This window comes from Portunus trituberculatus, chromosome 18 (assembly GCF_017591435.1).
Source record: "Portunus trituberculatus isolate SZX2019 chromosome 18, ASM1759143v1, whole genome shotgun sequence".
NCBI lineage: Eukaryota > Metazoa > Arthropoda > Malacostraca > Decapoda > Portunidae > Portunus > Portunus trituberculatus.
Genome location: NC_059272.1, coordinates 18,564,425 through 18,578,485, shown reverse-complemented (window position 1 = coordinate 18,578,485; position 14,061 = coordinate 18,564,425). Strand labels below are relative to the sequence as shown.

General features: G+C 37.6%; 1 protein-coding gene and 1 long non-coding RNA gene across 4 annotated transcripts in view; one reads left to right on the top strand and one right to left on the bottom strand.

Moving 5' to 3' along the window:
• Window positions 1-1,688, bottom strand: part of LOC123505906 — a 20,775-nt gene extending 19,087 nt beyond the window's left edge. Inside the window, exon 1 of the long non-coding RNA XR_006675309.1 lies at window positions 1,377-1,688. This is a non-coding gene — a long non-coding RNA (uncharacterized LOC123505906). The remainder of the gene's footprint in view (window positions 1-1,376) is intronic.
• LOC123505904 (YTH domain-containing family protein 3-like) overlaps window positions 1-12,819 on the top strand; it is a 15,733-nt gene extending 2,914 nt beyond the window's left edge. For 2 of the 3 annotated variants that reach the window (XM_045257752.1, XM_045257751.1), the window contains exons 2-6: window positions 2,000-2,022; window positions 3,522-3,635; window positions 6,061-7,701; window positions 8,741-8,857; window positions 11,472-12,819. In XM_045257752.1, the coding sequence (XP_045113687.1) occupies window positions 2,000-2,022; window positions 3,522-3,635; window positions 6,061-7,701; window positions 8,741-8,857; window positions 11,472-11,681 (2,105 nt within the window). In that variant the 3' untranslated portion in view covers window positions 11,682-12,819. The remainder of the gene's footprint in view (window positions 1-1,999; window positions 2,023-3,521; window positions 3,636-6,060; window positions 7,702-8,740; window positions 8,858-11,471) is intronic. The other variant, XM_045257753.1, reaches the window with a different exon arrangement.
• The last annotated feature ends 1,242 nt before the right edge of the window (window positions 12,820-14,061 follow it).

Sequence of the window (14,061 nt, the reverse complement as noted above, 5' to 3'; positions counted from 1 at the left end):
TAGTTTTATGCAGTGATACATATAAAGTAGAACCTTGAGTTACAACCAAATAGAGATACAAGGTTTGTCACAGAATGAATGAAACTCGTAAGTCAAGATACCACTGTATATGTACCTGTGTATTATGTCATCTAAGAGATTTTTGATAATATTGAAGCTTATATGTAACATCATTTTATAAGCTGTCATGTAGGATATTACACTGTATGCCTAAATATTGTTCAGTGTATGTACATTGTTGACTATAATCTAAAGCTGTGTATTAGTTTTTTTTTTTATTTAGTTTACATGTACTGATTGTGAGCTTATTCTTTCTAATCTTTGGGTCATATGGGAGCCATGTCCATCCCATGCACTGAAGTGTTTGGTGCACAAACTGCTATCTTTGCAGGAATACAAATACAAATAAATTTGTTTAAATTGAGCACTGGTTTGAACATTATATCTGGTCTAGTAACAAAACAATCAAAAGATAATAACAGCAGTAAGATGCACATGGTCATTACACCACTACCTCATGCCCCTTTGTATTTTAAAGCTTTCCTATTTCTGTATACTCTGACAGATAATTTTAATAATGAGTACCAATGTCTTAGAAACTTTTATCCATCCTAAAGTTATTATAATTTTCAGTAAGTGTTTCTTCTCTGACTAGCTTATTCCAATCTCTTCCTAATACATCTCCACAGAAAACTTGTGTAAACACACATTTTTTTTTCTTTGGAGAAACATAGACGTAAAGAAAGGTGTCTATATTTACCAAGAAAAAATAGGGATGCCATTCATGCCACAGGATATAAAGAGATGGATGTAGTAATGGTCACCAGGACTGTGCACTTTTGGCCTAAAATGCTTGTGCAAGAATGTTAAGAGAGAATAATACTGATTTATTTATAAAGAAGTTATATGTACATATCTCATACATGTTGTGTTTTCATAACTTAATACTCATACATTTTTATGCTTCTTTGTAGAATTTCTGACATGGACTGATTTCTCAGAAATTATTATTAGTTTCCTACTGCTTCTTTGTAACCTCTACTGATCTTACATGCTATATCTCTTTGTAACTTTGTAGTTGAGTATTCCAGTTGTGGGATCTGTACCACTTCAACTTTCCGTGTGTTAGGAAGACAACAAACCTTTACTATTTCTGATCAAGAAATCTGAGGTTTTTGTGTTTGAAGAACAATAAGGTCCTCCATAAATTGTAATTCCTACAGTATGCTAATTCTTTTAGCTATGGAAGGTTTTTATTATATATTTCAATATTTTATTGATACTTTAACTCTTATATTCCAATTTTAATGTTTACAGTGCTGTTAGATGTTTTTCTATTTGTTTTCTTTTATTGTGTCTTCATCCACATAGTTAACAAGAGAGAGAGAGAGAGAGAGACTGAGGGAGTGGGAGATGGAGGCTGAAGACATCAGTTAGAAGAAAAGTGTTGATGAAATGAAATGCTTTTACTAACTCCACTCTGTTTAAGAGAGCAATACAGTGGTACCCCTCTATATGTGAAGTATTTATACTCTGAACTTTGGCAGATAAGTCTTTGTATGTATAGAGATAGCAGCTTGGAGTTGAGATGGTTCAAAAAGGCATAACTTCATAGTTAACGTTAATAGTAAAGAATACATCTGGCATGTTCAGTGTAGAAGAGTGGAAGAGTTGGGTGTCATTGAAGAAGAGAGGATAGTTATTTAAAAGGTTGTGTTGAGTTGATAGATTCTAGATATTTATGGCATTGAACAGTAAAAAGTTTGCTCTGTTTCAGTCAGAAATTTTATAAAGATCAGAATTCAGGTAATATTCTGTAATTACCTAAGTAATCATTACTCGTTTTTTTATTTTAATTTTGGCATCAGTTAAATTTACATAGTTTATATTTATTTCATCAGAGAACAGAGGACAGCAATTTGTGTATGTGTCTGTGTGCAAGTGTATGTATATTAGAAGAGGGAGAGATTTGTAATCTGTATTCCTCTGTTTCTTTCAGTGCCAAATGGGCCCAAAGATCAGGTAACTTGAATGGCTTGTTTTGGGACTTCTCGCCATCTGAGGTGTGGTAAAGTACAGGGTATCTTTGGTTCTGAGGTATTTATAATATTCGCACTGTATGTATCTAGCAGCAGTTTCAGCAAAGTAATCTATGTGAATTAAGTTATTTATATAAATGGTTTCTTTATACAAGTAAAATGAGAAGTCTACCTAGGTAACTTAACTATTTGGCAACGTGGAATGTGTTAGATTGCTTTCCAAGAAGCATGTTAAAACCAGTTAACACAAGCATCACTGGTATGCAACAGGTGCTGTCTGAGGAATCTGACTCATCTAGTATGATTTGTATGTTGATGGGTATTGTCTGCTTTCCCAAACATTTTTGCGAGAAATCCATGATAAGTCATGAAGATGACTTTTTTTTTTTGCAGGAAAACATGGTTGAGTTGATTAAAGACTAAGATGAGTTAAGAATTGTAATTCATATAGATACTGTGCTTGCATTATCATTACTGTCACCACACTACCATTTTGTCTCCTTTACTCTATTTTATTCGATTACTCCATTTGCTTGTCTTTCTTTGCACATTGTGGGGTGTCTCCAACAGGTGTTTTGGAAGTCCTTTCAGGGACCATGGTAAAAATATGACTAGTGCACACAAACTGATGCATATTCAATCATGGGAATATACAGGTAACTCAATTTACGCGTGTTTGATTTACGCGTTTTTGTTATAACGTGACTGAAAAAATATTATAATTAATTTAATTTGCGCAATCGGTTTGTTTATACGCAATTTGGCCCAACCACATTTTGAAACTGAGTGCCAGATGCAATTTCAAACTGCATGCCAGAGAGTTCCGCAGCTGGCTGATAGGTGGGAGCTCCATTCTTCTTGTGCCTCATTTGCGGTCTGCCAGCACTGAGTACAGAGGGAATCTCTTCAAATCTGCCTATAATTCACCAAGATGGCCCCAAAACATCCTTCATTCTCTTCTGCATGTGGGGTTATTTTTTATAGTGGATTTTTTATAAAGTGGTAAAGCTCAGGGGAAGATGGTGACGAACTGTGGTGTGAGTGGTTAAGGCAGCGACGCAGTGAGTGTTGTGTTTACGTATTCTTTATTTTGTTGTTTTCTCTTATTATTTTTTGCTTTCTCATTATTTCTTGCTTTTCCCTTTACTTTAAATACGCTTCTAGTATTTAGAATGGTAAATAATAAAAACATGTTAATTTAGCCAAATAAATAGAGTATTTTATACAAATTTTTTTGGACCACATCCCACATTCCCCTTATAATCTATTGTTTCTTATGAGAATTACATGTTTGTTTTATACGAATTTTGAAATAAGTGATGCCTCTTGGAACGCATCTATCGTGTAAATCGAGAGTTACCTGTATTTCTTTTTATCTTCATGATGGTATCTAGAAGAGTTTAAAGTAGCTGAGTGCATACTCTGAAAACATATATTTTATTGCAACTCAGAAAATTTTGAGGCAGATTAATTTTGGCGCAGAATTACTCATCATTCCAGAGTTATACGAGTCCCATGACATCATCGATGGCCGCGGCAGCTGCTGCACCTGACCCGTATATGTCCTCTTATTACATGACCTCCACCCCTTACCAGGTAAGTCAGCCAGCATATTATTATTCAATTTTAAGTGGAGGTGCAGAATCAAGCTTTAGACTTTGATATGATTAATCTGTTATTATTTTTACTAAAATAGCAGTGGCTGGCAGAACATCTCCAGATAAATAAGAAAATGTTTGAAAAAAATAAAATAAAATAATGGGTGTGAAGGAAAGGTGAGGATAAAGAGAAAGTATGTGAGTAGAGGATAGATTGTTGATGGAGGAGAATGCTGTAGGAAAGAGATAGATAAATGTATTTAGGGATTGCTGAATCTAGAAAGAAATAAGGAGCTTTAGATTCTAGAAGAAACGTAATGTTGAAAGAGATAAGAGAAGTGACCAATTATTTTTAAAAATCTTTATTTATGATTATATTGACAGAAAATTTAATTGGAAATAAGGAATGTTTTTTTATAAGTATTTTCTTCACAAATGCACTCATTCCCCCAGCACTTACTCTAATCCTGTTAAGCTCCCTCCCAACTGTTTAATTTTAGTCATGTACTTTGCAAGAAGGGTTATGGTCTTCATTTTAATATTAAGTTGATGAAAATACAAGTAAGGTGGTGTATAAATTATAGAATTTTATTCCTTAACTTATTTTGTGAATCCTTTTATTTTATTTATTTATTTACTTATTTATTTTTATTTTTTATTTTTTTGCCTTGATGTTGAGAACTGTGTTATAGTTTAACAAACAAACAATGTTTCATCTGTGAATATCAGCAAAATCCACTTAATGTGTTTAATTGTTGAGCCAAGTTATGAAATATAACTATTTCTTGTGTTAGGTTGGGTTTCACTCTGACTATAGTCTTCCAAATCTAAACGTGGCTTTCTTGCTGGGGTCCTTAGGGAATAGCAGGCCTTCCAGGTCTGTCAAGTCTACATGAACTAGCAAATCAGAGCTCCGTATACATAAGTAAGAGGCATATAAAATGCTTTAACGAAAATCCAGTATCGTCAAATATTAAAAGAAATTAATTAAAAGAAAAATTAACAATCCACGCTTATGATATGCATATCACAACAACAAATACCGGCAGCCCTGTGTAATAGTGTTGCTGTGAAAACGTTATAATCTTTATTCAACGTTCACCATAGTCCTTAATAAAACAAATGGTGCAACAGTTGTTCCAAATACAAAACGAATGAAGATCTAAAAAAAAAAATGAGGTTATTCATGTATAAGATAGAATATTTTTGACTCCATTGATGCGGCAACACTTATTACTGTCCAAGGCGTGGCCTCCCTGTGAGACACTGTGGGGGACAAGGTCACGTGTCACGGTGGTAGATACCCATCCACACACACATGCACGCACACACACACACACACACACACACACACACACACACACACACACACACACACACACACACACACACACACACACACACACACATCCGGTAGCTCAGTGGTTAGAGCGCTGGCTTCACAAGCCAGAGGACCGGGGTTCGATTCCCCAGCCGGGTGGAGATATTTGGGTATCTCCTTTCACGTGTAGCCCCTGTTCACCCAGCAGTGAGTAGGTACGGGATGTAAATCGAGGAGTTGTGACCTTGTTGTCCTGGTGTGTGGTGTGTGCCTGGTCTTAGGCCTATTCGAAGATCGGAAATAATGAGCTCTGAGCTCGTTCCGTAGGGTAACGTCTGGCTGTCTCGTCAGAGACTGCAGCAGATCAAACAGTGAAAGTGAAACACACAGTGCGAATTTATGGATGGAAATTGAATATAGGCATAAGGAAGGATTGTCACGGAGAGAGAGAGAGAGAGAGAGAGAGAGAGAGAGAGAGAGAGAGAGAGAGAGAGAGAGAGCGAGCGAGCGGAGGTGAGGGAGGAAGGGAGAGAGTGATAAATGAGAGATGGGTCAGGTCACACACTTGGCCATTCAAATTCTGGGTGAAATGTGGCAGCAGTTTAAGGCCAACTATTCCCTAAGAAGACACGCCAAAAAACCGCATTTAGATTTGGAAGACTATAGGTGAGTGGGGAGCAGGACTGCCAACTAAAATTCTTTCGCAGGATGGACTGTAGTAAATTGATGATTGTATGTTTCATGAACAGTATGGCATATATTAATTGTGTGAATTGTTGATAAGTATGAACATGTTTGTCTTATGAGTGTTTATCTTCAAGTGTACATGGTAGACAAGATAAGATGTTGATCATAGAGATTAGAGTGAACAAAGAGGATTATTTATAATGAGTAGTCTAATTTGAGATGGAGAGTGATTTCCAGCAGTGTGCTTATTAGTCATAAGTAGAATGAAAGAATATTTAGAATTCCTTGATAGATATTGTGGTTACATGTAGGTTGCATTCTGGAGATTTTATTTACCAGCACTTTATTATTAGAATAAATTATTTTATTTTTTCTCATAATGATACAAGATTTGTTATGGTTTGTTTATTTTCAGGCATTTGGAGTTGGTGATGGCACTTGGAGCAATGGAGGTGACCATATGCAAACTTTTCTCGGAGGATATGGTGGACAAATGGGATATGACTCACACAGTGCTATTGATGGCATGTTTGGTAGCGGCAGTTTTGGTGGATTCAACCCTCCCGGCTTTAACTACGGATTTCATGGGAATGGTGACTACAGCGCTTGGGGAGGATCTGATGTACGAGGGGGAAACAAACCTTATGATGACTACTACCAGCGGGACACCCTCTATGCTGATGACCGTGTGAAAGCTCTTGACCAGGGTGTTCAAGGACTTACTATTACTGATCCCAAGACTGGTCAAGACCTCCCTAGAGAGGCTGGATCAGGAATTGGAAAAAATGGGGCTACCAATGGAAACTCTGGAGTTGAGGTTAAATCCAATGGAGGGAGTAGTCCTGGTGGGGATGCATCAGTTGGCCTGGGTCAAACTAAAAAGGGTATGTCCTGGGCTAGCATTGCATCTCAGCCAGCTAAGCCCCAGCCAAAGGGACGCCGTGATAAAACATCCATGTCTTCTATTGTGCCTGGTCGCCATATGGACATTGGGACATGGGAGGGCAAGAATGGAAGTGGACCAAAACCAGTTGCTCCACCACCAGTGCCACGGCCAGCCTGGGAGGCTCCAAGGGGAGGGTCTCGTTCCACCACCTCCACATCATACTCTACACCACCACCCCGAACCCCACCCCAGGTGCCTCCTCCCCAGCAGGTACAGCAACCAGGACCACAACAGCAGGGTGTTCCACAGCAAGAGAATCCTTCAATGCAGACAATACAGACATCTCCCCAGCAGCACCAGCAGCACCAGCAGAACCCACACCAGCAGCATATTCATCAACAGCATGTGCATCAGCAACACTTGCACCAGCAGCAGCAGCAGCAGCAGCATCCTCAGTTGCAGCAGCAGTTGCCATCACCACCCCAGCAGCAGCAACAACAGCAGCAGCAGCAGCAACAGCAACAGCAGCAGCAACAGCAGCAGCAACAACAGCAGCAGAACCCTCCACCCCCATTACTTCAGAGTGGGGCCATGCATGCTCCTATGGAGCTGCCACCCTCTCCCCAGAGTGGCCCCCCTGTGCCAGTGTCGCAGCGCCCTCCCCTGGCTCATGTTCCGGGTCAGATCCCACAAGAGCTGCAGCCAGATAACCCAACTCTTGAGGGACTTCGTATGCGTAATGACTACAACCCAAAGGACTTTGACCTTAATGCTAAAAATTCCCGTTTCTTTGTGATTAAATCATATTCTGAGGATGACATTCATCGTTCTATCAAATATGAAATTTGGTGCTCAACAGAACATGGTAATAAGCGATTAGATGCTGCATTCCGTGAACGAGAAGGCAAGGGTCCTGTGTACCTTTTCTTCTCAGTGAATGGATCAGGGCATTTTTGTGGTTTGGCTCAGATGACTTCAATAGTGGACTACAATTCTTCATCATCAGTGTGGGCTCAAGATAAATGGAAAGGACAGTTTCGTGTCAAGTGGATTTATGTAAAGGATGTTCCTAACAATCAACTGCGCCACATACGACTGGAGAACAATGAAAACAAGCCTGTCACCAACTCGCGTGATACACAAGAGGTGCCCTATGAGAAGGGCAAACAGGTCAGTGTTTGTTGCCATGCTTGCACTCTCTCTCTCTCTCTCTCTCTCTCTCTCTCTCTCTCTCTCTCTCTCTCTCTCTCTCTCTCTCTCTCTCTCTCTCTCTCTCTCTCTCTCTCTCTCTCTCTCTCTCTCTCTCTCTCTCTCTCTCTCTCTCTCTCTCTCTCTCTCTCTCTCTCTCTCTCTCTCTCTCTCTCTCTCTCTCTCTCTCTCTCTCTCTCTCTCTCTCTCTCTCTCTCTCTCTCTCTCTCTCTCTCTCTCTCTCTCTCTCATGATTTCACAGCATGTTTCTCTAATAACTTCATAACATTAAAAAGTCAACATATGTATACACGTGGAACCTCACTTCTTGAACTAATTTCTTTCTGAATGGCATTCAAAATTTTAAATGTTGAGAATAGGAACTTTTCCCCATAGGAATAAGTGTGAAATGGGTTAATAATTTCCTGGACACAAGACAATTGCTTTTAAGCTTTTCAAATTAGTCTGTTCATCAAATGATTCAGATAAACTAATCACATGGGATGAGTAAATTATGGACTGTTTTCATTATGTAAGTGAAAAAAATCTGATGATATAAGAATTGGTTTGGAGTGAGTAAAATGTTGACGGACTAGTGGGGAGACTTCTAGCTCAGTCATCCCAACAAACAGTTCCTTCTGTTTTCTCCCCAGTCTTATAGAGAGTACTTGATAGGTTCACATGCAGATCCTCAATTATTTGAAATACTTTATATTAAGTATGAGTTTAAATTATCACTAATTTTGCAGAACCAACATTAGATACATTTGTAAGTAGAGTTGGTCCTTCAATTTACAGACCTCAGTTTCCAGAATTTTAGATTTTATCAATGATCTTGGATCATTGAAATATAATTTTATAGGAAAGTCTTTATGATATGAATGATTGGATTCTTTCATTTGTACATATACAGGAAGTTTTCACATAGTGAAGTTCTTAATTGCACAAAAATTTACTCTCAAACTATCTTGAATATGATGCTGTAACCATATGTATTTATATGTTTGATATTTACAAACAGGTGCTGAAGATTATCAACCAATATCGTCACACTACTTCCATATTTGATGACTTCTCTCATTACGAGAAACGTCAGGAAGAGACAGAAACCCGGAGGCATCCAGGAAATTCATATAAGGTAAGATGTGAATGTTTAAAAAACTAATATTGTATACATATAAGTTTGTGTGATGTATTTATTTATTCAATTGTATTTTTTAATGTTATAAGTTAATTGTTTTGTTGAATTAAGATGATGGAATGTCTGTTGGTGATCATTCTGCTTTATGATAGCTTGCTATTATAAGTGTTATTATTTTAATCAACATTGTCTTAAGACTGTTCATGTAGAGAAAATGTGCTGCATTTGAAGTTGTAGAATCTTTGAGTTGTTACTTTTTTGTCCGCATATTTTATGAATCTATTTTACAGAGAATAGGCAATGAAGAGTAATATTTCCACTTTAGGATGTGTTCATATTGATAAGATTATATATACAGGCAACCCCCGCCTAATGAATGGGTTACGTTTCTAAAAAAACGTTTGTTAAGCAAATTTTCGTTAAGCGAACCAATTATAACAAGTTTGACCCCTGACTTGAACTTCCATTGAGAGTAAACAAAGCGAGAGTGCATCATAGTAGCTACAGTTAAAGGTTTAATGAAAGTAAAAATAATGAAGTTAAACATTTAGGCAGTTTAATGTAAGTCATTATAATGTACACTAATGTATGTATGTAAGTAACTTTATAATGTTGATGATCTGAAATTTATGAAAGGAGGGAGAGTGGAGCAAGAAAGACTAGCTGGCAACCTGTGGAATGTAAACAAAGGGTACATCATTGTACCGCATGCAAAACTTATGTACCACATTTCCACAAGGCTTTCCATTTTATCCATTGCAGAGGCACGAGTTCAGGTGGTTCTTTTAGCTTGCAAGGAAGATATGGTCTCACCAGCCTTCTTAATAGAGTCTGGTGACTTGAAAATAGTAGAGACAGTAGATGGGGTCAAGCTATGGTGGCGAGCAATGCTATTAGTTTTCTCGCCTCTCTTGTGTCTGTGAATAATATCCAGCTTCACTTCGAGAGTAAGAGACTTCCTGGTCTTAACAATGCTAGGTGACATTACAGGGCTGGTTGCAGGGCGTTTTGGTGGCGTGTTGAGCGTTAGATGACGAGCTAGTGCTGTACCCTGTTTTTGTTTTGAACTAAGAGTGGGGAAGGGTAGGGGAGTGAGTGGTGCACGTTTTGTCCACGAGAGGCGCTGGTGTAGTCAAAAGTCTGTCAGCTTGCATGATACGGTGGGGCTTTCAAACTTGGAAATAATTACCGGGATAAGATTTCGTTAAAGTGAGTTTGGTGTTTGTTAAACAAGCAGATGGTAGTAAAAGAAAACGTTCATTGTAACGAAATTTCATTGTGTGAACCTTCGTTAAGTGGGGGTTGCCTGTACTTCTTTATATTGCATTATCTTAGACTAGTAAAGAAGTTATTTTTGTAGTTCCTTTCATATGCATATACTCTAACTTGCAGGATGTTTCATATGCATACAAATATTGTTAGTATTCTTAGTTGTAAGGAATTTTATGTCTGTTGGACTGTATGAGACTGCTCTAAAAACTTGTTACATATATAGTCTATGTATACTATAAAATAGGAAGTCAGACAAGAATAGGGAAGTTTATGGAGCTAGTGAGAACTGTTTGGTTGATGTTGGGTAATAATGTCAAATTCCATATCAGTATTGTATAAGTATAGAGTATATGATATGTGTAGTGTTAGCAAATGTCATGATGTTTGTATGATATTCTGAAGGATTTTGAGTGGGAATGGAAGATAAATGTAATGATAAATCATGAATGTTTTTGGTGCTATAATTCAGTGAATGATCCTTTGATGATATTTGATTAATTGTCCAACACGTTTCATTGGGTAAATTGTTACCTTTTAACCAAATTTTGTTTCTTCCTTTTCTAATTCTAACTTTTACTGTGTTCAGAGTTGGAAGACAGTTATAAGGGTAGTATGATACAACAGCCTATATTTGCAAAGTAATTTTATCTATTGTCTCTTGACATTTTACTTTCTTCATGAACATTCTTCAGGATGGCTGATTGTGGCAGAAAAGTATCCATCTCAGCTTACCTCCAAACATTACCTTTGAGCTTTCATCCACTATTTGCCAGTCTCCATTTTCTTACTAGAAACTTCAATTTCACTTGTACTGTTTCTCACTAATTATACTCTTCATCTGTTCAGTATTGCTAAATCACATGTGATTATTTCTTTTCACCTAGTCCACCACTCCATTAGCATATGTTCCCTTATCTCATATTTTAAGATATTCCAGTGAAACTTTCCATTATAAAATTAATCTCTAGGGAGGAACAAGAATTGAAAACTATTAGTTTTCTTAATTCTTAATATAGTCATGTGCTTCACAGAGAGTTATTGGGTGAAATTTTGTTTTGGTCCTCCTTCTTTTTTTACTTTACAATAATATCATGGATCTGTAAGATGATTTTACATTCTAGAAATGGATTAGTGCATAAGTGTTAGATGAAAAAATGAAAATTTATGACATTGAAATTTCCTTCTTTTGATAAAATTTGTCAAGTGCTCATTAAATGATATTTATGTAACTATATTGGTTACTTTATCAATAGCTAAGTGTAACATGTTTATGTGATTTCTTCCCTTGACCATAAATTGTGTACAAGTTGTACAGCATTAAAAATTGTGTCTTATGCAGGAAATGGATCGGGATGACCGCAGAGGTGACCACCGTGACCATCGAGACCACCCAAGAGACCACCGTGATCATCGGGACAGCAGAGACCACTATCATCGTGATCACAGGGATCAGCGTGACCATCGTGACCACCACCGTGGAGGAATGGGTGGTGGCAGGGGCCGAGGAGGGCACCATCACCCTCATCACCGTGGTGGAATGCGCAATTAAGTAGAAAAAGCTGGTTCAAAGTGAATACCAATTCATTCTTGGGGTAGAGTTTGTCAGACTATAATCTAAAGCACATTATTGTGGTGGATGAACTTCACTAGAAATTCCACAATACATTATGGACCATTGGCTTATTTGAAAGACATGTAGGGCAGTCTTACTGGAAAGTTATGTTTTTAAGAGACTAAGCTGACATGTGTTAAACAGTGAATGGGCTGCTGTTCTGGATTCTACGAACTAAGTGACTGCTTGGTGGATAATGGACCAAAGAGGCTTGGTAGCATCCACCTCAAGCCTCATGGAAACTAGTGGTTATGGTGTAATCAGAAACCGTAATGCTTCATACAACACATAATTTGCCCTACTGTCCAGCCAATAGTACTGCTCTGCAATTGTGAGAAGTGTAGCAGTGCACTGAAACACTGTTTTCGTCCACTGATCAAGTTTAGACAGGCACCCATTAGCACCAAACTACACCAGCCTGTTTGTCAGCTTCAGTGATATCACAAAATGATGATTCTTGTCACGAAAGATTTTTTTCCAGAACACTTGGCATCAAGAACTGCAAAGAACATGCCATTGTCATTGTTATCTTTTTATTTTTCACTGTTGTGGTTAGGGGAAAGGAACACAATCTATAAATATATAAATATATATATTTAATCTAATTCTCCTATAAACGTACAACTGCAACTTAATTTGGAGGGCCTGATGACTGACAGACCCACATGGGGGACCTGAGAGCTACCAAGCAAAATACAAAAATTGGGGCCTCCAACAGCCTCATTCAGTCATGTAACAATTGAACAACAATAATTTCTGCCTGTGATTGGATACTATAAAAAGTGTTATTTTTATTCACCCATTTACAGAGAAGTTGGAAAGTGTACAGTGAAAGTAGTGTGTGTGATGATATTCTTCAAGACATGGGCTTGGAAAACCAATTTGTGAAGAGGACAGGCAATGGACTACTTTTGAAGATTAGTATCATTGGCTTGGGGCTTTAGAGGAAAGTGATGGAAAAAAGTGAAAAGTACTTTGGTGTTTATTTCTTAGTGCCTGAGAGTATGGTATTGTGTAGTTTAAAAGTGATATTGTAAATGATATTGAATATAGTAAAACCTTGAACCACCTCAGACTCAACTTGGTTTGTCTCAGCAGTGCCTCAATTAACTGAAATAACTGTAGTTGTTAGTGTTCACATTACTATCATCTAATAAATAAAGTAAACAGTGTTATGGTTCAATGGAATCATTTCTTCAAATGAACTTGCTTCAAACCAATCATATAATGTGAATGGTGTAAATTAAGAAAAGCAACTATAGTGACCTTGTTATCATGAAAGTGTTTAGTAGTGTTAATCAAGAACATGAACTATGACAGGCCAATGATATTCTTATGGTTATAAAACAGTTGGAATGAAGTTCAAAAGTTGGTAAATGCTTGATGCTGTTGTGAAGGTCACTTTTGCTTGGAATGCTGGCATGCATCAAGACCACCTACCATTGTGTCTCTTGACCTTGACCTTGCTGTGCTCAGTCCAGAGAAGCTGTAAGTACCACTTTAGTTATGGTCTGGCTCTGTTTGGCTGCCTCTTGATTGTCAGGGATGTGTCAGGGATTTAGCTTTAGAGGGAACAGCTTGCAGAGCAGATATACCATTTACATAATATCTGTCCATGCAATAGTGGCACTTACAGTTTATATGGTTTGGGCACATATGGCTATTCTTGCCTTATTTTTTTTTAAGTTGACACTTATGAATAATTTTAAAAGTTATGGCAATTTTGGCCATTTTTTTTGTGTATGTTATTTACTGTAGCATGGTGTTTAACCTAAATGATCACATCAAAAAAAAATTATTAATTGAAGTATGCCTGGAAGTCTAAATGATCTTACCCTCCTAGCAGTATTTTTGATGAGTAAATGATCAGTAGACTGCCATAGACTTCCATAACACATTTTCTTCTATCCCTCGGACACATGATATATGCATCGTATGATGTGTGAATTTGAGCTTTCTGATTAGTAGTTTACATTGGAAGTCTGGTGCACGTCTCTTTGGGAAGAATGTTTTAAGTAGCAGGTGAAAACTGTTACTATCATCTGGGGAACTCCACCATGCTGCAAAATATTTTTCTGACTATTATATATTAGCTGAACACATTTTTAGATTTCAAAGAGAAGTGGTTGTAATGATGCATGTGGTGTAGAGTAGCTCCCAAGATGGTGGTAGCTGGCCCTGCTAGTGTGTGGTTTTCTCCTACTCTTTGTCCATATAACCAGTAGCTTTACTGTGGGTGCCTGTGCGTGGGTTTTATTGGTATTTTATGTATTACCATCATTAAAACTGAGGACTTCTCAGCAATCTCTGTATATTT